The following is a 24,599-nucleotide window of genomic DNA, read 5'->3' on the forward strand; positions in this document are numbered from 1 at the left end:
GGCAGGCTAGTTCAAACAGAAAGCTTTTGTGGTGGGTATGAATTAGGGATGTCCCGATACAACTTTTTCACATCCCGATACATGATCAATATTGCTGCTGGACCAAGGCCGATATTGACCCAATATAATAAGCAGGAATCAGACATACTTTTAATACTTATTGTGTAGTTTGGATGCTATATTACAAAAGGCTTGATGAAGTAACATCACCTGAACAGAGAACCAAAGTCCTTAAAAATGCATAAAAGATTCCACAAAGCAATAGTATTGTTTTGTGTGATGTATTATTACTTCCTCTATACTATACTTTGTTCTATTGCAGCTATTCCTTTTTTTTGTATTCTGAAAGCACCTCAGATCAGCCTGACTCATAAAAGTCACCCGAGACTTCAATTATTGTTCAGGTAGTCTAATGCCTTCCTGTTCATGACCTAATGTTTAGAGTAAGGCCTGGAGAATAGTAAGGGTAACGGTAATGATTGCAATCACTCAACATAATGAGATCTTCACAGCAGTGAAACTGTCATTCATTTTGTGAGCATATTTTTTCCGAGTCTGGCTCGTAGTCCTGGTAAACAGAGTCAACAAAATCAGTCTTCTTGCAAGAGCCTGGAAATCTGTTGCTTATGCTGTGATATTGATAGTTTATTTTAGGACACACATCTAGTGTATAAAGATAGATGACCAAAAGGAAAACATAACAAATCGGCCACAAAGTCACATAATAGATATATTCTTCAAATGTTTTGACCTAGTTTGGATGACCCACTTGCCTGCCTTTTCCTTTTGTGCTTATATTTTACCTGACCTCATAAGATTTTCTGCATCAAGGAATAACTAGTTTCTAAAAAAAAAGAGCAGAACAAGTTATTTCATCCACCCTACCTCTTTAGAAATGTCTGCTCATTTTGATAAAACAATAGACAACTTAAAAGACAAACATGTTAACACTGAGACAGAATTTCAAGTAAATTTTTATCAACACATTGCTAAGACAGGGAATACAGCAGCAATAACTGGAAGAATGTAACTTACTGACAACATAAAATAAATGTTGTTTTGCAAAAACATTTTCTTCGCCTCATTTTTTTTTTTTTTTGCCTTATTGTTTTTACCTTAGTTCTAATCTTGCATTAATGTTAGAACATAGACATATTTTTACTGCAACATGTTTTGTGCAATGCAGCACATAATCTGTACCAGTGGATGTTGATTTTTTTCTTTAACTCTATATCACTCCATTTCTTTTAAGTGAACTCAAGTAAATACAGGATAAAAGGGTATTTTCAATGACTCATACCTTCTGTGAACCAAGTTAATCTTGGAATGCGCTCTTTATATTTACTCCTGCTCTTAATGGCTGACTAGAAAAAAAAGATTTTTATGAGTTGTTACTGCAATAAGGTTTTAAGTTATTGAATTTTTTTTTTTTTATTTAAGTGTGGATTTTACAAAGTTTTATACCACTTCTGTGATGACATAAAGACGAGAGATGAGGTTTGACAGCTTGTAACTCTAGTACTTTAGAAAAAAGTTAATTTTTCTAGTATTTTTTTTTTACATTAATTTGAACTCTGTTACTATTGTTTAATAATTGGGAAAAAAAAACAGCATTAGACACCAATACATTTTTTTTTCAAAATCAACTCAGTTTGAACTAAGACAAGGGGAAATGAAGTATAAACCACGTCCATCCAGAAAAAATATTATCTGAACAATACAGACATTAAACTAAAAGTCTTCAAATAAATACATATTGCTATTCACTAAAATCCACCATTTGAGTGGATTGGAAAAGTGTTTATTTGGATAATTAGTTCCTAAATAAATAACTACAGTAATCATTACTAATAATTGACTTCATTGATGGGAACACAGGACCTGGGAGAACAATTAAATTTTAATGAGGATGCTGCATTTGGGACTGCTCACTTTTTTTCAGTAAACACATTTACTACTCATAAAACCTCACATGGCGGTTTTAAAACAGCAAGAACCCGGAGAAAAAAAGAGATGACTTAATTCCATCTGGTATTCAATCTGTCCCACTTTGTTTGCCGATTTCCTTATTGCAGTGAAAACAATTGCCATTTGATTCTGTTAGAACATTAAAACTGTCTAATATTATGGTCTGGCACAGTGTATGTTTGCCTTATAAATGGGCGCACACACCTAAAACTTGACCTTTAAGATACATTTAACTGTTTTCCCGAAAGCCCTCTAAAATTCTTGAGCTGCTGTATCAGATTTTGCCCAAAAAACCTCATAGGAATATTTTCTTTTTTCCCCCCAATTTATTGTAAATAAGGTTGTTTTATAAAAACCTAATGTTGTCAAAACATCTTTTTCAGACAAGGCAAAAAGCAACAATATTTTTGTAGTTCTATAATATTGTTGTGTCCTAAAATGATTTATTACTGTGAAGATTAGTTTTATTTTTGGATAATTTTCTTTTCTAGAATTTCAAATAGGGTTAAAGAAAGCTTTGTAAGTGACTCAATAAAGAAAATGTAGACATGCCCTAAGAAAAGTGAATGTACCATGTTGCATTTGTATGAAAGACATTATTTAGCTCACAGTCTTTGACCTAGAAGCAACAGAATATTGAAAGAGTTGGATGCACAGTGGGAAAAGTGGATATTATTAGGTTTCCTTTGCCTATAATTTAAGGAATTTCATTATTATATAAAAGGATTTGAGGCTAAGATAATTCAGGAAAAAAAGAATGAACTTAGCATTTCTACTTTAGATCGACATAGATCTAACCATTTTAGTTTAGTTAGCACTTATGCGCCTGCTACATGCAAGAAGCTGATGCAACAGAGATCTAAAGTTAAGCCCTCAAACGGTGAAAAGCATAATTCATTATTACAACACTCAAAATGTGAAATTTTAGCAAAACCTTTTTAACTGTTACATTTCTATCATTCAATACACTTTCCCATATTCTTTGCCCATTTCTAACAATTAATGGCAAAATTACAAATGAAAATTCTAAATGGTCAATTTTAATATTCATAACTTTAAATCTGTTTTTTAAATCTAAATATGTAGCTTCAAACTAAATATACATCATAAATCACAAGTCTAAATCTTAACGCATTTTACACTCACCGGCCACTTTATTAGGTACCCCATGCTAGTAACGGGTTGGACCCCCTTTTGCCTTCAGAACTGCCTCAATTCTTCGTGGCATAGATTCAACAAGGTGCTGGAAGCATTCCTCAGGGAGTTTGCTCCATATTGACATGATGGCATCACACAGTTGCCGCAGATTTGTCGGCTGCACATCCATGATGCGAATCTCCCGTTCCACCACATCCCAAAGATGCTCTATTGGATTGAGATCTGGTGACTGTGGAGGCCATTTGAGTACAGTGAACTCATTGTCATGTTCAAGACACCAGTCTGAGATGATTCCAGCTTTATGACATGGCACATTATCCTGCTGAAAGTAGCCATCAGAAGTTGGGTACATTGTGGTCATAAACGGATGGACATGGTCAGCAACAATACTCAGGTAGGCTGTGGCGTTGCAACGATGCTCAATTGGTACCAAGGGGCCCAAAGAGTGCCAAGAAAATATTCCCCACACCATGACACCACAACCACCAGCCTGAACCGTTGATACAAGGCAGGATGGATCCATGCTTTCATGTTGTAGACGCCAAATTCTGACCCTACCATCCGAATGTCGCAGCAGAAATCGAGACTCATCAGACCAGGCAACGTTTTTCCAATCTTCTATTGTCCAATTTCGATGAGCTTGTGCAAATTGTAGCCTCAGTTTCCTGTTCGTAGCTGAAAGGAGTGGCACCCGGTGTGGGCTTCTGCTGCTGTAGCCCATCTGCCTCAAAGTTTGACGTACTGTGTGTTCAGAGATGCTCTTCTGCCCACCTTGGTTGTACCGGGTGGTTATTTGAGTCACTGTTGCCCTTCTATCAGCTCGGACCAGTCTGGCCATTCTCCTCTGACCTCTGGCATCAACAAGGCATTTCCGCCCACAGAACTGCCGCTCACTGGATGTTTTTTCTTTTTCGGACCATTCTCTGTAAACCCTAGATATTGTTGTGCGTGAACATCCCAGTAGATCAGCAGTTTCTGAAATACTCAGACCAGCCCTTCTGGCACCAACAATCATGCCACGCTAAAAGTCACTCAAATCACCTTCCTTCCCCATACTGATGCTCGGTTTGAACTGCAGGAGATTGTCTTGACCATGTCTACATGCCTAAATGCACTAAGTTGCCGCCATGTGATTGGCTGCTTAGAAATTAAGCGTTAACGAGCAGTTGGACCGGTGTACCTAATAAAGTGGCCGGTGAGTGTAGGTTCTAATGACATTAATTGTTTTATTTTTGAAAGTAGGCGGACAAGAAATAGCATTAGAGGAAAGAGGAAGACATGCGGTAAAGGTCATCCACTTAACCCCTGTACCACCGCTGCACCCTTAGACATCAACGCTTTAAAAAAGGGCTCTTCCTCCTTGTTTACAGACTCATATATGGTGCACAAACTGTAAATCACTTTGGCTTGCCAGGCTACCGCTTTATGGCAGACTTCCTGATCAGAAAATGTTTGATTCTCTATTGTATTAGTTCATCTTGAGAGGAGAATGTGGCCTTGTTTTTAGAAGCAACTCCATGTCCTCCTAGTCTGCAGGTCGAAAATGGTTTGCTATTCCATAACCTGAGGGAAACTGTTTCATTTTCTGACACAACATTTTTGCCAGTTACTTTAGGGGCTAAAAGTTATACAGTGCTGTTTTACACAAATTATTAGTTAAATATTTTAACATCTTGGACATTAAAAATCACATATTTGTATCAATCTTTAAAATTTAAATGAGCTGAATCATTGAACTGCCTGCCTATACCTATACTGGAGCCCCTTGACAGGAGCGGGATTTCTCAATATTTAATTACACAACTTGAGGAGCAACCCAGTAGAACAGTTACTTAATGGAAACTAAAGCCCTTGTCACACCTTGACGATTTAGACTGGCGTATGCCATAACTATGGAAAATCTGGCCAAAATGTGGCATACATTGGATAACCTATGGGTACGTTATGTGTAAGTTATGAGCACACTTAAATACACTGAAGCATGCTGAAACATTCTGGCACACGTCGAGATACAGCATGTACGTCGAGAAATTTTGAGCATGCTCAAAATTTTCTGAGGTATGACAGACAGTGTATGCTCATGTGGGCCATAAGTTACAGGATAGTTATGTGATCGTTCACATATGTTAAGTGTAAGTTACTCATAAGTCGTGGCGTCTAGCTTATCCAAAACCTATGAGTAATTTGTGCATAACTTATGCATAACTTATCAGAACTTAACTCCAAGTCATATTTGCATCATATAACATATTTGACGTTTCTAGATGACCACTGAACGTGTTTCTAACTTACAGCTCTAGTACCGTATGGCATATTGGCAGCGTTTTGGTATAAAAGCGGATTCACAGGAGGAAACCATCGGTTCTCCTCCAGACTGCATCCACATCTTACAGTGAAGGAGAAGGTGAGTGTGATGGATCCTCTCTGCATTCACGCCCACGACTACAACCAACAAACTTCCAAGCAGGCATGATACTGAATCTGCTGCGACTGCAAACCTTCTTTCTTTCTTTTTATCTATTTATACTTTTTTATTTGGTGAGCGGTACACAGCAGGTAGGTTAATACCGCAATTAGATAAATATTTTTATGCATACTGGGCGCCTCCGGGTGCATCACTGCTCCCCCAACGGCACTGGCTTGTGACATTTCATGGGCATTAAGCTGCCATGCCTTATACATAAGTTAATCTGTAATTGGACAGAAGTTCTTGACTCGTTATGATACGAGACAAGAACTTGTGATAATGAGATAATTATGCTATGTATGTGCCCCAAAATTGAAAAAATAAATAGAAAGTTCAGCATATGCCAGCATTTTAGTACATTCTGGGAACGTCAGGCATATGCTGGCCAAATCACCAAAGTGTGACAGGGCCCTAAGATAGTGGATTTTAAAGAGGGGCTGGGAGAGGAACGGACACAAAGGTGACATCCTCGAAGAAAGATTTGCCTCTTTAATAAAGCTTCTCTTCAGGGCAGTCAAAGATAGAGATACATAAATCACCCATTTTATGTTTTTATACCAAAAACATTAAGTGTGGGGTTAAAACTTCCTTCATTTACCTCTACATAAAACTGAAACGAGCCCATAAATTTGCCTCGTATACATGTTGTTAGGGTAGCACGGTGAGTTAGCACTGCAATGACAGTCTAACAGCCAAGAACATTTTTTCAAATCAGAAGGGTCTTTAGCTACACTATCATTCAGGTTGGTCAGCATCATAGCCTTTTAAGCCATCATTTATCTCTGGTTTTATTACTATACCGGCTCTTTCTTATTCAGTTTTCCAGTAGAGTCCTCTTAGAACTCCTTGCTTAGGAAGTATAACATGGGGTCCATTCTAGGATTTTTTTTAAAGCACATTCACAACAAATGCATAAAAAAAGAAAACCGGAATCCATTGAGAATTTGAGACTTATGTTAGCTGGGAATACCCTTGTAAACTACTACAGCTTAGGCAAAAATGTGAGAAAGTCTTCATCGGTGACCTCTTTGACTTCTGAACCACAATGGTTTAACCATGGCATCATCAGCTATATTCCTTGGTGTGTCTTAATTTTCAGTCACCGACTTTTATATTTACCTATATGTTGTCCTGCCATAACCAGAGCAAATTCCTCTGCATCCCAACATTCTCCTAAGTCCTCTTGCTATGAAGGATTCTTACTTCAGACTTAGACAACCCAGTAGTTAGTTTTTTTTTTTTTTTCACTAAATTCTAACAGGGAAGAGTACATCCCTGAGGGTAATGGCAAAGTACGTAAGTATATTTTATGCGGAACAGGGTTAAAGTTTAGACCAAGAGTAAAAAAATGACACCATGGGACCAAGAGATAAACTTTCTACTGTACTGCAGCAGAGGGAAGGCGTGAAAAAGACATAAAGCTGGTCTATATATTAATCTGCCACTGTGAAAGGTATCGACCAACGAGGGGCACAGGGTGGAAGGGGCCAAAAGAAAAAACAACATAGATTATTAGACCCAAAGCAGCTCCAAGCCAGACTTTTCTGTCCAAAAATCCTATTAAGGCTGTAATAGATTCACTGTCTCTCCTGATAATCTGTCTTGTTTTTGTCTGTGAAGTGTTTTGAGATATTTTCACTATAAGTTCCAAAACAATGGAGAACATTTGTTTGTTTGGTCTATTTGCACAAGTAATGAGTTAAAACTGTTATGGTTAATCTGCACCCAGTGACTAGCATGTCAGCCGTTCTCATAGATGACAATAATGCCCTGGTTGTTTTTTGTTTGATTCCTTGTAAATTTGAACAAAGCGATGTTGAATAGTCCTTGTGGTTAAGAAGATGCTAAAACTGTTGTAATTGTTTTCATCAGTAAATAGCACTGAGAACACAAGGCACATGAAGTCAAAGTCTGTATAAGCAATATGAAATATTTTCATCCAACAGATGTGGAAAATGGAAAGCGTGTGTTGTGTTTATCTCCGTTGACAGAATATATTCTGGCCTCCATTGCTTGACAGTAAGTTGTATTGATCAAAGGTTAAGGCTTTGATCATCACAGCTGATTGTCTTACTTCACCTTTAATTTCACATTGATATAATTATAACCTCGGTAACCCTATCTTAGCCCTAAAAAAAAACTTTGTTCCTGTTTATAAAATGTGTCTACAACTTGGTGTGCTGTCAAACACAGATTGCTCATAAGAAGTAAAACGAAAATGGTAAAAAAGGAGAAGTTAAACCTCTAAACTATTGTTTCTCTACATGTGCAGTACATTGTTCAACAAGAATTCCATAATTAAAGAGGAATGTTGAACTGTTTGTAGGACAGCTCTCTCCAGACATTCCATAATCAAAGCAAAATAAGCAACCATTTAGGGAGATCATATCTATTTCTTAACAAGAAAAATCTTGTGACATTTATATCCTTTTGCAACACACTAGGTTTAATTCATAGCAGGAGATTTAAATATTAAAAATAAAAATCTGCTCTCACTGTTATTTTAAGCAAAATTGGTAATAATTAAGTTGGATATCAATTCAGTGAGATGATGAGATGTGAAAAAAATGGTAAATACCTCTTTTACATTTTTATATTGTGAATAAATGTAATTTTAAGCTATTTGTGGTAATATTTGCATTTTTTGTCTCTTACAAAAGGTAAAAAACAAAACTGAATGTACTTCTACCTTAGCTTCACTTAAAAATAGTTATCTTATCCAATAATATAATCAGGTAGAAAAACAGAGGAAAATAATTTTGCCTAGATACTTTTTTATCATGTACATGTCCTCATATGACATGATAAATATTGGTAACTGTTGTCTCTTTTCTGATATGCTGTCCACAAAAATGTCTTACTTTGCTTAGCTGAGTTTTAGCATGCCCAGAAACAAACAATCATGCTATTGGAGGTCTGGCAAAAACATTTTTACAGGAAATTCCTCTGAATATTCCCTCACAGAATTTTACTCATCATCTAGAGACCACAATGAATCTACCACAAAAACAAATATTTGCCTTGATTTCGGAGACCATTGTTTACCCTTAAAGATACTTGTTCAACAACACACAAGAAATGCATCTGTGTTTTTCTCTGAAAAAGCTTTAAGTTGGCAATATTCAGGTGATAACTCTTTTTTCTTGATGTGTAAAACCAGAATGATCTCTTTTTGTACAAGAAAGAGGCATGTTGGCCTTTCATTTTTGACCTCTAATACTCTACACACTGTTTAACTTATCACTTCCTTCAAGTCAGCTCCAATCTTCAACCAAGCAAACTTAATTAAGACCACTGGGTGTAAAAAAAAACAAGAAAGGAGCGTTGTTAAAAACTAGACAGAAAATGATTAGCCTGGCTCTTTTATTTGCTACCAGGAGAGCCACCCTCTTGCATTTGTTTTGTCCTGCTTGAGTGTGGAATACTGACAAGGCCAAGGCTAGATTAGACTTACTACCCGAGAGGATTTCTTGGCCACAGAGCCTGGGAGTTGGGTTACTGTTAGCGTCATCCCTAACAGTCAAGAAACAGTGAGGCCAGACCAAAAATAAAAGCGTTTCTTAAGAGATTGATGTAGGAAAAGGATTGCTGTTTGATTTAGGCAAGCCATTAGAGGCTTTAATATGTGCTTCATGTAATGTCAGTGAAAATATTCATAAAATTAAGCACAGACTGCTGTAATGAGTTAAAGCTTTGCAGCGAATTAAAGTCATGTGTTTATGAACCAGCTTTTAAGAAGAAAATATGCTACTATAAAAACACTGAAACCAAGGGTTCTTACTTGTGTGGAGAGGAACTGTTGATACATGTCTTGGTCACATCTGTCACATTGGGGTTGCAACAATCGCCGTTATCGTAGAAGTAATGATCACAGTTACATTCAGTGTCACATACTCCATTTCCCAGTTTGTGGTTAGGACAGTTGGTTGGATGTCCAAATATACAGTCACCTCCGTCAAACCCCGTCAGTGGATGATTACATTCAGGGTCGCATTCATCGTTACCAATTTTGCCAATATCACAGTTGGCAAGAATTAAGCGGTCACGTAGGGAGGAGCTGGTCACATTATGAATGCTGAGTTCCCAGGATATATTGTAAGGACTAAAGGCATCGTTAAGCTTCTGGTGTTGCAAGATAATTTGGTTGTCTAATACAGTTGGTCTCTTCTTTGCATCATCCCAAATATTTACAACACGATATCGTACTTTCTTTGGCCTACGGAAAGTCCAAAGCAGGTTGTAGTTTTTGATGACATCAGTGTTGTCACAAACAGTTTGGCCACAAGCTGGAGGTTCTAGAGTTGTGTCCAATAGTCCTTCATTATTTCCCACTCCATCTCTACTGACAAATCCTTGTTGTCCAGGGCCTCCCTTCTCTGGCTGAGGGAAATTACCATCTTTAACTGTCAACCACTTGCGACCTGGGTGCTCAAAGGTTTCACGAATGACTAAGTGAGGTAGGTCTCCAGGGTCTTCATGCCCTTGCATATCCCTTATGATATCTCTCTGTCCACGGGCTTGCCTCCACAAACCCACTTTTTCAACTGCACCCCTGTAATTGTGATTGAGTGCATTCCCGCCAATCATCAGCACTTTGCATTTTTTAGTTAAATGACTGAAGATATCGCCCGACTGCTCTCGGCTAACACCAACTTGGGCCCCGTTGACAAAGAGCTTCATGTACACACCATCATATGTGATCGCAACATGTGCCCATTGGTTAGGTACATAACGGGCGTTAGCATAAATGGAGGTCACTTTGTGAGCACGGTCAGTTTTGAGGGAAAAGAAGAATCGAGGATCCCGGTTTCCATGTTCGCTAACTGCCTGGATCCCAAGCAGCCAACCTCTGTCACTGGAAGCGTAGAAACATTTGTCATAAAGTCCTGAAAAGAGAAAGAATAAAAGTAAAATTAATAGTTTTATCTTAAGGATGGAACTTCTAAAATAGATTTTCTATAATTCTCTTTGCTAAATTGATCAAAGAAGTTTTTTTCCTAAAGCATAACCACATTTTTTAGTAAGATATGAAAGAAGGGCTTTGCAATGATTCGTTCTTTTAATATCTAAAACTATGCTCTCAAGCAAATTAGGTGGAAGTGTATCTTTATCTAGGGGAGACCCCATGAAAATGTCCCCTGTATATGTTTATGTTAACATTGAGTATATTGAAAGTTGTAAGAGCAAGCGTCTATTGCCAGTGGGGGTTGCCAGAAACAGCTAGTTTTCTGCTAAAGCCTTGTTTTTGTAGAGGCTCTGAAACACTTTTTTTCCTGTTTCACTTGGACCCTACCTGTCAGCCTTAAGATGGTAATGTGTTTTTACTTCTTAGGGGATCTCTGAATACTTACTGTTTGTTTGTTAGTTCAGGGCATGCTGAAATACCTTAAAAAAGGTTCTTTTCAGAGTGTGGAAATTGTGTGTTCACAGGTGATAGAGCTGGACTCTGCCCTTGAGGCACTTCACGGGCTTTCAAATAATTATTCCTACACACAAAGAGACACTCAATCTTTGACCCACACACCCAGTTCCAAGAGCAATGAAGTGTTCTTAACAGCTGCCATTGAGATCAACACTTGAGATGCCTGTAAATACTTTTTATACTTGCTTATGATGATTGAGATGATTTAATCTGTTCTTGAGCACATTCCCACCCGGATGTCTTTGTTCCATTGTCGGTTTTGCTTTTTTCTAAGTCAGTGGCTCTAACACCTTCATAAACAGGCACCACCTCAGCACTTACAATGTTTTAGCATAACATTTATATATTTTAATTATAAAGATGCAAAACAGAGGTCACAAATAGAGTACTGTAGTTGAAAAGAGAAAAAAAAAACATATGAAGTACCCCCTGTGTAGAGCTTTAAGAATAAATTGAAATTACAGTTTTACAACATTTTTAGTTCTCTAAGAGAAAGAAAGATGAAACATTTATTTTACAATAAGACAATTTTAACGGCAATTCCAAAACTGAAAAAAGCTCAACACTACTGACTAAAGATTTAAGCAGATTTTATAATTTAGTGAAATCAATGTATAACAATTAATCCAACTTACAGCTGTCTATGTTAATTTAAAGGATTTCTTGCATATGTAACACCAACCTTTTCTTCTGAGCACCACTAAACACAGTCAGGTACCACTGGTGGTATCTATACCACAATAGGATACTTATTGTTTCTAATTAAATACATTCCAAATTATATATTCGCTAACTTGGTATTATATACAAATATTCAAAGCATTAGAAGTTAGTTCAGCATTGAGGCCAATCCTCAGGTGGATGGTGTGTTCAGGCTTTTGAAAATGTTGGAAGGGAAAAAAACCTTCCATCTTTCACCTCATATACACAGAGCTATAGGGTGCGCTAAAATGCTCATAGGGTTTCTTGTGTAAACAGCTGTCGTCATTCTGCCATGCTCAATTAATCTAGCGCACTACACTTCTCTAGACCCAACACCATGGGCACTAGAGCTGACACAAATAAATGGGTAATGGGAAGTGAAAAAAAATCTTAAAATGAAAAAAATATATAGAAAAGAACCTATTATTTAGCTCCTATATGCTGTAAAAGTGCTTACACCCAACCTATGTAAGAGTCCTAGTTGAGGCTAATTATATCCACAGATGCTTCTCAAATTTTAGACATAGTTTATTTAACCATAATCTCAAGTTTATTTATCCCCCTTTTAGTTTAATTCTTAAAATATCACCTTCACATTGCTTTTGAGTACTGAAAAGGGCAAAAAAACAAGATAGGATTAAGTTACAATGTTTCTGTTTGAAACATCACACTGCATACAAGCATTAAGGTATATCTTTATCACAGCAAATATCCGCCGAGGTCTGCATATAATTATCTCATGCAGGTCATGGAAGACTGCCACCATTTTTTTGTGTGATTTATTTTTCCTCCTTTTTGATGTGGGATAGCCCAGCATAACCCAGATGCAAAAACTAAAAAGGCACAACAGAGAACTAGCTGTTCCAGTTGTGTGATTTTGCGTCTTCTGGGTTGTGTAAATTCCATTTTTTGTGGACATTCTCTTACAGGTGACATGCTCTTAGACTAATGAGTCAAACTTTCGCTCTACTGAAAGAAGTCAAACTTCTATTTGTCAGTATTGGGTAAAATAATTGTGGTGCAGAAGTACTTTAAAGTACCTCAATCATCTGAAATAGTATTGGAAACCTTTCGTTGATATTTAAGATTTCAGCAATTCCCAAATCCCCAATATATGTATGTTTATGCATAAATGCAACAACAGAAATGGGAGAACTGTCCCCCAAAAAAAGCAGGGGGAGGAACACTACGTTTGTTCAAAGCAGTGGTGGTTACAACATCAAACAGCTGTGGGATGTGTAATAACTTCTCTAAGGTCATCTATGATGCAACTATCTGTCTCTCAATTAATTGTCCAGCACTGTAACAGCTTATTGCATTGGTTGGAAGACATTAAGAGTGGTGTTATTTTTTGGTAAAGTACTTCTGTCTCCAACAACCTGTACTGGGTCTAGGGGGAATGCTGACCAGACCTCCTCCTCTCTCCTTACCATTCTCATTGATTCTGTCAGCCAGGAGTAAATGGCTTACGGAACCTTGACTGACAACTTATGTCAGTCAAGATAATAAATTTAGCAAATTAGGAACCACAAATTTTACCACTTTGCTAGAATGGGATCTCCAGTTTTCCTTGTTAATGAACGTAGTGACTGGTATGTAAATTTTCCAATGCTGGAGCATGTCCCAAGTATCCGTCTTCCAAGCTCATGGGGAATATTGGGTAGTTCAAATAAAAAAAAAATCCAAATCAAAACACAGTTGGCTGTGTTCAGAGTGCTCTTCCTAAGGATGTTAATAAAAAATAAATTGGAATTCAAATGGTGCGAACACAGTAGACAAAACTGCAGCCTTAAGGTTCTGGTTAGCAATGCCAATTTAAGGATTTGGGATTTACAGATTCACAAGGCATTGGTTGAGTCTAGAATCAGTATACTTGAACCACCATCACATACAGATGTTTCCAGGAAAAAGGCTACAAGTTTAGCCTTCCTTGTCTTAAGGCATTATTTAACTATGAACATTCCGAGAAACGTCAAAAAAAAAATGGATCCAAGTTGCTAATGATGACAACCTTGGGGCCATTATTGAAGCAGTATGGTCTGCCTTATCAGCTCAGCATAGCCACATGGATATATATATATATATATATATATATATATATATATATATATATATATATATATATATATATATATATATATATATATATATATAGATGTCCCGATCCAGGTTTTTGCACTTCCGATCCGATACCGATATTGTTTTTGGACTTCCGATCCGATACCGATACTGGCCGATACCAGCCTATCCGAGCATGTATTTAAGTTTAAGTTAAAGTATTTAGCCTTAGTTGTAAGACTCATGTTGAAAAGGGTTTTAGTACTCTTGATAACATCTAGCCAGCTAAATTAGGTGAGATTGAATAAAACACAATGATTGGTAACAACAAACTTACCTGTTTATTAAGAGATAAACACAAACTGGACAAAATTATGGATAGCAATCTGAAATTGCACAGTGAACAGTAAAACCGTAAACAGTTAAAGGTGCAAGTATTACTGTAAGTTTTAATAAAAATGCAAAACAGGGGAACACTGGCGCAAAATAGTGGAATGGATCGTTTCAATCGGCGAAACTGGAAAATACGGACCGGATTTTTTTTTAAAAGCTGAATCGGCAGTCTGGATTGGCATTTTACATGCTTTGCCGATACGCATTTTTTTGCCAATATCGGCGTCCCGATCCGATACGTGGATTGGATCGGGACAAGCCTAATATATATATATATTAGGGGTAGAACAGTTCACAAAATCTGAGGTTCGGTTCGATTCACGGTTTCTGGTCACGGTTTTCGGTTCGATTCGATACATGTTGATTGTTACACCGAAATCCCATAAAATTTATGGAATTGATGAAAAAAATCCCCCAAAAAATAATGGATTGTAATTATTTTAAATGATCCGCGGAAACCCTGGATCATTTTCGTATGTTTTGCTGCTTTGAATTTAATCATCTCGCGCATGCTCTCTACCATCTCCAAGGGACTCAGAGGGGAGCAGACGGAGGGAGCCGCAGTGGGGGCTGTATGCTTTGCTTTGAGCAGCCGGTCTGGAGCGCAGCGGGGCGGAGCTGGGGTTGCTGACGGAGTATGAGGGATTTCGGGGTTAGCATGACATGTTGGTCATGTTGCCGTTAGCGTAAACAAAACGTGTTGCACAATGCTCGCACACTGGGCACTTTTATCCACAACTTTCTTTCCGCCGTCATCGTAGGTCACTCTAAATGCACTGCCATACAGCAGACCTATAAAGAGCTGCTGGCGCATCTTCCAACTCCTGTTCTTTCCCACTCGCCATTCCGACACAATTCTCGTCAACAACTGATTTTTTTCCCTGCTACACCCGGCTACGCTGCTTCGCTTCTTCTTCTTCTTGTTTACAACTGGTAGTTGGCTTTGGTCGCAATACAGCCGCCTTCTGCTCTGGAGTGTAAACGCTTCGCCTATGAGAAAAAGGAGCAGCGCATGAACCGAACGAAAGACACGCGAACCGAACCGAGACACTCGAACTGAACGGTTCTGACGGTTTTCATAAATCGTCCCATCCCTAATGTATATATATATATATATATATATATATATATATATATAGATAGATAGATAGATAGATAGATAGATAGATAGATAGATAGATAGATAGATAGATAGATAGATAGATAGATAGATAGATAGATAGATAGATAGATAGATAGATAGATAGATAGATAGATAGATAGATAGATAGATAGATAGATAGATAGATAGATAGATAGATAGATAGATAGATAGATATACACACAATATGCTGTGCCAAACTGATTCAGTAATCCACGCAGAAAGAGCACTCTGTACCATAGACGGCCATACTTTTGTCAAATATTTCTGTAAAAATGTTTTGGTTTTATCTAACATTCCAATTTTGTGATAAGCTGAATCTTGGTTATGGCTATGACTATCAAAATTAACAGAAATAAACAGACATTTATCTGTGTCAGGCCATGCTGGAAACATGTGACTTTCAAGCCCTCAGAGAGCACTGCATGGGAAACTATCACCATAATCAATATAGCCCTACTGGCCTGGAAGCATCTTAGACGACCCCTGTCATTTGCATCATCATCAGATGATGTAACATAAAACCACACTTTTTTGAAAGAAAACAACATATCAGCTCTGAAAAGAAATTCTCTGAATATAGGCTCATATAAAATAGACAAACACTGGGAACATACTCTGTGGTCACATGAACTCACTTGTTAGCATACTTTTGGACAAGTTTACTGAACCAAAGATCATTGTCTGTGTTGCTAACAGGGTGAGGCAATGTGAATTTTGCATGCTTGAAGGTACTTATTCTAATGCTAATACAACCTCGAACATTGAGGTCAAACAAATTTGGAATTAAGCTCATTGACTGATTTGCAAACAATCTATTCCCCCCTTTAAAACATAAAGGCAAACACTACAAAATGTTGAGCTTGAAAGTCATTCGTTTTTAATATAATGTTTTAAACAAACACATTTAAAACACTATTATGTACTTGGTCATGATGACTTTATTAAAAAACTGTCTTACAAAAAACTATTTAAACTTTTTTTAACCATTAAAATCAAATCAGAAAGGCCAATAAAGGATCCCAGGTTCATGTTGTGTTATGATGACTCTTGTTAAGATTGATGAGGTCATTGAGGTACTTTAGGATATTTTTCCTTTGCATTGAGCAAAGAAAAACCACTGTTCTCTTTAGAGCATTTTTTTGCTTGTATGCATTTTACTAAACATCAACATAGTGGCTTTGCAGTATCATGACTTAGCCATTTTACACATTTTTTTATTACATATGAAACTTTCATGTTAAAATTAAAGAAACCAGAGGCTGAATGAGGAAATGAGACTCACGACATGTGCTAAGGGTAAATGCATCCACCAGCCAAGCCGGTATTGAAGCATGCAAAAACGCTTCACGGACAGGCCATGCACTGCAATGGTGATGCTGTAATGCTCTTTACTATCTGATGGTTTACTACAAGACCACCATGCATATTTTATAAAAGCAATAAGAATCATGTCAAGCAGTGAAGGAGGTGTCTGAAACAACTGGTACTTCTTCTTCTACTAATACTTAAACAACCCTGTCTTGCTGTATTGAAACAGTCGGGGGTTGGGGGCGTGTATGGAGCATCAAGTGACGTCACATCCATAGAACTGCTCAGGAAATCTGACCTGCCAATTTGAGGCATCATATAGCCTTTTAAAGGCATTGGAGAGATACGTAGGTGAGCTTATTGGTTTTCATTTTAAACACCTTAACACCCATTAGAATTAAAAAAAAACTTGACATGCATCTGTATCCTTCCATTACTCTTGCCCCTAATTCTCTTTTCTGAGAACATTTTCAACAATTTTATTTACACCTTTAGTTTAGCCAACAGCTTTTTACTCCAGAATTTGGTCAATAATAATAACAATTTCATGGTTTGAAAGGGTAAGGTCAAACTGACATTGATCTGTAGTCAGATTTTAATATGATTAAACCAGCAATAAACCTGAAAGATGTTATATTCAGAGGTTCAGGCAATTTTTTTTTTCCAAATTTAAGTGCTGTCTGCTCAAACGTTACTGAATAATTTAAGGTGGAGGTTTCTCTTAACATTAGTGTCTGCAAAATTCTACTAAATACATAAGCTGTCATATAATATGTAGTTAAATTCCCTAACTTTTGTCAGTGTTGTGCAAAAATCTCAGGATTTTTTTTCTATGATTTTTTGGGGAAGTAAAGCAGTAAATAACTTGTTAGCTCACAAACCCTGAGGCAAATGTAGAAGCACCATGTGAAAAACCAAACAAACCCCTTCCCAGAATCATTAGTATGGTGATGAACAGCATGTTAATGCTAATCAAAAGCACTTGATTAACTGATGATCATCTAATGGCAGCGCCTCCATACAATCAGAACAATAGATAAATTATACTTTGTTAGATGTTTTGCTTTTCAACTAAGTTTGATCTTACAGTTCCTCATCAAAGTCCACCTTCACACAAGTTAATAATTTTTCCATTTTTCATCTATCACAACCATAAAACTCAGTGTTTTTACTAGAATCTAATGTGATACACAAAAACAAATGGAGCCAAATAGTAAAAGGGAAAAAAATGACAAACGTTTTTTTTTTTAACAAATAGAAGTGTGCATTTTCATTCATCAACTTTAGCTCTGATACCCCTGAAGAACATTGATTGCCACTTAATAACTTCAAAAGTCAGCTCCTTAATAAATTACTTCCAACTTTTTTAACATCTGCATAAAAACAACTGTTTTGAGCAAGCCTCGAAAGAAAAAGACTCTTGAATAAAAAAGAGAATCATGGAGACCAACGAGCGCTTCAGATAAGGTTGGGGTTTTGGAGAAATATTAGACGAGTAAAGCTTTTAACATCTCACCAAGCCCAACTTAATCAATTGTGTAAATATGTAAGTAACATGTATGGTTAGAACTCTAGCATAACGGTACGTACCAGTAGTTTTATTTAAAACACCTTTAAACCCATCTCCATGCATATTTTGAACATTTTATGCAAGCAAATTTAATAGCATAAGGCCCCTAATATATAAAAAAAACATGAGTACATGCTTTCTGTTCTCATGGCTTGCTTTTATGTGCCTGTAGATTCTCTCCTACTTGCATGTGGGTCTACTTTTGTCTGCTCATGTCAACTTTTGTCACTCTCAGGTTGGAATCAACCATAGAAAGTACACTGCCTATGATTGGCTACTTTTTTTAGAAAATCCGGCCTCTTGAAACAAGACTGTTTTCTTCCAAGGGGGGAGTTTTCAAAGGAGGAAGTGTTGGCCTAGCGGTTAGAGCAGTGCGCAAGTACCCGGTTCCATCCCCACAGCCTGCACTCTGGGTCCCTGAGCAAGACCTTTAACCCCACACTTAGCATATATGAATTTACAAATGTAATATCATTATCATTTAAGAGTCAGTTCACATTCAAAATTGTGTTACACAATATTATGTGACGAGCCTTCACCTAACAATTTTTTTTTACCTCTAACTCTGCATTCACACAGACAACTTTCTCCACAGTAATTTCCAACTGCACCACGGGCAGTTGAACTCTCTGCAGCAGACCGTGTCATCAGATAGGAAGTTTCAGCTCAACATAGTGCACTAAATTTAATGAGCAAGAGACACTTGTTTTGCTGTGGAGAGCCAAAAAACATCGTCAGCATTGATGTTCATGGGTCAGCCCAATTCTCAAGAGACGGAAGCACTTAGGAGAGAGTACCACAACCTAATTCAAGAGCTGTGCTTGCATGACAGTCAGATTTGGGGATATTTTCTTGTACCTGGGCAGATAGCACCAGAGCTGTGGAGAGGCAGTCATTGGCAAGAATCTTTGCTGGAAGTAGGACAGCGAATGAAAAATGATTCACAGTCTTTTAGACGCCTGGTTTTAAAAGCCATCTATATTTCATCCTTTTTCACCATTATCTTCTCTGTTTCCAGTTTAGTTTGAAAGAATCTTTGTCTTGGCTGCACTCCTTTAATCTACACAACCAAAACCAATCGCTGATTGGTTGCCATGACGCAGTTTCACCGAAAATGTCACAGTTTTCAACACCACTCAGCTCTGACCGTGCGAATAGGAATTCACCACTGCTTGCTTCACTGCTCTTACTCACGCCAGTTTCATAGGGATACCATGTAAATCCACTTGTCTTGCCACAGACATCACGTTTGGTACGAACGCATCATAAGAGAACAGTGATTAGTCAGAGGATGCTTCGCTAACGTTACTAGCTGCAGCCAGGAGGAAAGCAGAACTGTTTCAATGGGAGGGATTTCTTGAAAGTTGCCAATCACAGACAGTTTATTATCTCCAATTGGCTTTTCCCTAAAACTAACTCGACAGGCTTAACACGAGTTCAAAGAAAAAGCTCAACACAGTAGAAAAGTGGGTATAGGCACATAAACAGCAAGCTGCGATCCTAGAGAAGGAGCGTGTTTTCATATTTGGAATTTATTGGGGCCATCATAGTATTGAATCTGCCCAGATAAATCCGTGAGAAGACTAGTTTACGTACATGGGTTTTAAATAAAACTGATTTTGTTAATTGATTGAATTATAAAGTATTTTCATAAACCATTGATTATTTGTTAGGCATGTGCCTTTTTGGCAGAATTTTGGCCTCATAAATATTGCTAAATTTCAAACCTATCAAAATGTGACCATCTACCAGAATAGGGAGAGGACTTGATAAAAGAAAGTTATAATATATGCAGTTTACACTAAGCTATGTAGGTGACACAGCAAACATGAAAGAAGGAGCTCAAGTCAGATGCAGCCAAACTTTAAACTTTTTAACTGCATGCAAAGCATTTCATGTAACAGACAACTAACTTTGCAAATCACTCTGAACAAACCATTACCACTGTCATGATGCTGCCACCATGAGTAGTGGCAAAAACTTTGAACTGGGTCACTAGTTTCAAACAACACGACTAAGTTCATAAGCTGACACCAAGCTTGTGCCTTTTTTATTCCCCTTCCTCTTTACCAGCTAACTCACTTTGGTTGTGTCCTTATCAAAAAATTAATTGTAGTTTATGGTTCAAAGGGGGTTCTGTGAAGAGCTGTTGATCTGTTCAGGGTGTAACCTGCCTTTTGCCCATAGACTGCTGGGGAAAGGCAACAGCCAAGGGTGACCTGCTGTACAAGTGACAGGAGCTAATTAGTTTAAGGTTTTTTTTTTTTGTTTTTTTGTTTTTTTAAGTTTTAAGAGGTACAATAATCTTTCAAAGTATTGTTCTTATATTTATATCTAATTTATTTAACAATGAATGTTAAAAAACTGAGAGAATTTGCTTACTTTAAATAGTAAACGTGAATGCTGAATTTAGAGTTGGTAAAAATAATTAAAAACTAGTGTAAAACCTATCAGGACAGTGAATAGTTACATGTCACTTAAAAACTCAACAGGATAATTTTATATTTTTTATTATGAGTTAATATGGCATTTTAAAAACCAGATAAGTCAACATGTATTTGAAGAGCTGAAAACTGGTATGCAGAGGTCAGAACAAATATCAGCATAAGTATTCATGTAACAAAGACGCATTTTGGAAAAGGAAAAGGGGGAGTAAACAGAAATGGCAGTGGTCAAAACAATGGAGTTAAAGGAAAAAGAAAAAACAGCAGCCACAAACAACAATGAGCAAGGATCAAAACAAGGGGATGGAGCATTTTTAGAAGCAGTGGGATTTTTGTGGGCTGAATTAGATTTAAAAGATTAGGCTCTGCTGAATTTGTTTGATCATCATATTTGTTGTCTTTTGAGTCGCCTCCGATGGACCTAAGTCCTCAAAATGCACACATAAGATTACACATAAATACTAATCTCTAGTCGGGTGGAGCAAGTGAGAAAACGAGGGGGCTGGTGACAACAATAACAATACCTGTGAAAGATTATTTGCAAATATTTCCTACTGACTTTTAACCGTGTCAAAAAAGCCGCCCAAATGTTGAAGCTTGCATTTCTCTTGCAATAGATTCCTTTAAACTACTGATCTTATTTATGAGGTCCTCTTTCTTTGTAAGAACTAAGAGTCACTTGGGTCGCAACAGAGCCCCTCTCAACCTTCTCAGCTTCAGCTTGAGTCTCAAAAGAGACTGCTTTGCAGAGCAATTGTTTGCCAACTGGCTAACATAATCTTAAGTGTTCTGCATTTTGGACACACGCACACATGAGTGAGTATTTATGTTATCAGAGGAGAGAGGTGTTTTGAGAGGGTCTGACAGATAAAGGAAGGGGGGGGGGGGCATTTTGCTACATTGTTTAATGACGTCTCAGTGCAGACTGGCTTACAGGATGGAGAGGAGAACTGAGTTCACTTCAGTTCACAGGCAGACATCTGCATAAGTGCTAAAGCAGGCAATGACCTGTGTATGCAACGCTCCCTATCGGCAAGGAATGGTAAATATATGTATATTTTTGGTTGTAAAAAAGAATACTGTAATGCACAAAATGCGCTTTTGGTTCTACAAGCATATGATGTTGTAATGACGCTTTTATGAGGCGCCTTTACGCATGGCTTATGAGCAGCAGTGCGCACAGACAACAAGCTTTCTCCCTGACGGGGGTCCGTCTCATGAAGTGACAGTGCACCTCTATCGTTAAATAGACTGAGCCCTAAATTAGAAACCATTGTTTCACACATTTACAAGGAGCGACTGCGAAGCCTCCGGCAGAAGAAAAAAAAAGCGCTCCAACACATCCTCGCATGAGGGGAAACCCTACATCTTGCAGTTCCGTCTCGTAACTCCGGTAGCCAATCCAGAGGTGTCGATTTGGTGATGGGGGGGTGGAAGGTGGTGAGCTGCGAGCTTTGAGCGCCTCCTCATACCCTGCGATGGATCTCTCCCGTTTGTGTGGAGCGTGACGTGCTCGCGCACAAAGTTTTGACCATTACATCATAGCTTTAAAATAGTCGGCTCGGAGAAATTACATTTTACGCACAGTGACATCAGCTGCCGGTCAAAGGTGCAGTAGCCTATTACTGTCCTTATTCTTCTTCCGAGGTAAAATATGGACAAAGAACTAAATAGATTTGTGTTTTTAATAAGATTTGTATCAAACATATGCTCTCCCTCAGGTGGCAAACTTTAATGTGATAAAAATAAAAGTCTAAGATGCGTTACCTAGAATACCCACTACACTTTTCAGAGCATTACATCATTGTCTAGTCTGATAAATGAACTAATTGCTTTGTTTGACAGACAGCAGAAAATCTAAATGCATCAATCCACTTTTAATATTCACATTAGACTTTAAATGTTATAATAATAATAATAAAAATCCTACCAGCGATTACTGTGGGCGATCGCTGACCTCCCTCCGGTTTGATCCACATCTCCAGAGTGAAATTTCCCCTGGGTATCTCCACACCAGGCTTCAGCCGCAGCTGGTCTCCCCGGCCGGTGAAATAAACAGCTTTCCCCCGATCCGGAGAGTTTTCCTCAGCGTGAGATGAGCGCCGGCGCTGGCGGAGAACCCGCCGCTCAAGCCCGGGTAAAGAGCGCTTGCCCCGGGGCAGGCGTGTGGCACAAGCCCCAGGGATGGTGGCTCTCGCCTCCCTAATACGCACCAGCTCCCTCTTGGATCTCCCCTTTCTCCGGACTGTCCCGCACTCTGATCCAAAACACAAGATGAGAATCACCAGGCAAGACACCCAGGGTGATGTCCAAAGTTTCATTTTTCGGGCAAAAAAAAAAAAAAAAGAGAATAAAGAAATAAAAAAATGAAATAAAATTAAGATGAGTAAAAATAAAATAAACAAGTAAAGAACTGGAAAAAATATATATATGTCCAAAATGTCCTTCTGTTTAGGATCCTCCGAGTTTTTCCCTTCTCTTTTTACAGCGGCAGAATGTCAAACCGTATAAACTGTCTTAATAAACCCATAAAGCTATGCTGTTTTTCCCTCTTTATATTGCTAAGCCACGACCCCCTCTCTTAAGCAAAACTACTCTGGAGACATTCAGGGGACACAGGAATATTTCATTCATGTATGTGTTCCACGGTTTCTTTTCAGTGGGTCCCATTTAGCCAAGGGGATGACTAATAACTAATCAATCAAGAGGGCAGATGCCCCCCTCAATCCCTCTGGAAGGTAGGAGTTACTCGTAGAAATCCACAGTTGTCCGCCAATCTCTTGTCACACCTTTTTGTTGTTTCCTTATCCTACTCGTAAAACAGCATAAGAAATGGCACACAGCCTGTTAAATTCCAAGTGACAGCAACCCGACCTCTCATATTTATTACAGAGAAAAAGATCAATCATAAGGAAAAATGATCATTAAAAAAAAAGAAATTCCCTTTTAGTCTGTGTGGCAGAACAAAAGTTGAAATGTATTATGATATATATATATAGCCTATATATATATGTTAAGTCGCAGGAGAGGCAGAGGGACAGAGAGCTGCAGGACAAACCATCGCGCTCCTCCTGATTGCCTGAAGCTGATACACTTGGAGGAGAAGGAGCTCGCCGTCCGCATCCAGATACTCTCCAAACTCTGTTAAGTCATGTTTCAAACGTTCCGGGGTTTTCTCTCTGGGAGTGTGTGTTTGTGTGCGCATGTTGAGTGTGAGCGCGCGTGTTTTCACAGTCGCTCAGGTAGGCAACCCTCACTGGCGGCTCTTCCCTTCGCGTTACGCAGGGCTGATTTGAGTTTTGGAGGCGTATATGCATCCCTCTAGCGGTTACAGTTTAAACAATCCTACACTTGCACACGCCTCACAACAGGAGATCATTACCAAGCAGTAGCCTGCATGTGGAATTTATTCCAATACAAACTTGATTATCTGTGTATAAAAGTTTATTTATTTATTTATTTATTTATTTTAAGATGTCTTCAGTCACAACACACTAGAGGTGGGAGTTTAAACAGATTTCCTCAGATTTTAAAAATTGCTGACTGGAATGTTTAGGGAAGTGTTATTTCAATATCTGTAAAAAAGAAAATTGTTGATATAATTACTTTGTCATTGGCGCTCAGACCTCAGACCTCGGCAGGAAACATGGCGCTTAATTTTGATAGATATGCATGAACAGGAGTAAAGAATAGGGATGCCCCCCCCCCCCCCCCCCCCCCCCCCCGCGCAGGCTGGAAAGTGGTGGTGGAGTGGAGATAGATAAAGTTGGTCAGTCTGTAGACTGCTGGTTAGCGAGACAGTATGCTGAGCTTTATAGGGAGATCCAGTGAGCTGATACTAGAGCTTCACTCAGGGACCTTGAAGATGGAAGTCCAGTTGGATAACAAAGGTTGAGAGAACCTGTCCATGATGAGCAAGCATGAAGCGAAAGTGGAGAGGAAAAACTCCCTGTTGGGAAGAAATC

At 38.2% G+C, this 24,599-nt stretch overlaps 1 protein-coding gene and 1 long non-coding RNA gene across 3 annotated transcripts in view; one reads left to right on the forward strand and one right to left on the reverse strand.

Annotated features, from left to right (window-relative positions):
• pappaa (pregnancy-associated plasma protein A, pappalysin 1a) overlaps positions 1–23,823 on the reverse strand; it is a 121,926-nt gene extending 98,103 nt beyond the window's left edge. For both annotated transcript variants that reach the window (XM_038301966.1, XM_038301957.1), the window contains exons 1-2: positions 22,565–23,823; positions 9,375–10,479 (exon numbers count right to left, since the gene is read on the reverse strand). In XM_038301966.1, coding sequence (XP_038157894.1) covers positions 9,375–10,479; positions 22,565–22,955 — 1,496 coding nt within the window. In that variant the 5' untranslated portion in view covers positions 22,956–23,823. The remainder of the gene's footprint in view (positions 1–9,374; positions 10,480–22,564) is intronic.
• Positions 22,055–23,039, forward strand: LOC119794419. The gene is made up of 2 exons (XR_005282216.1): positions 22,055–22,281; positions 22,620–23,039. It is a non-coding gene; the product is annotated as an uncharacterized LOC119794419 (long non-coding RNA).
• Positions 23,824–24,599: the final 776 nt, after the last annotated feature.

Source organism: Cyprinodon tularosa, unplaced genomic scaffold (genome assembly GCF_016077235.1).
Source record: "Cyprinodon tularosa strain WSP-4 unplaced genomic scaffold, ASM1607723v1 ctg113, whole genome shotgun sequence".
NCBI classification, from domain to species: Eukaryota; Metazoa; Chordata; class Actinopteri; order Cyprinodontiformes; family Cyprinodontidae; genus Cyprinodon; species Cyprinodon tularosa.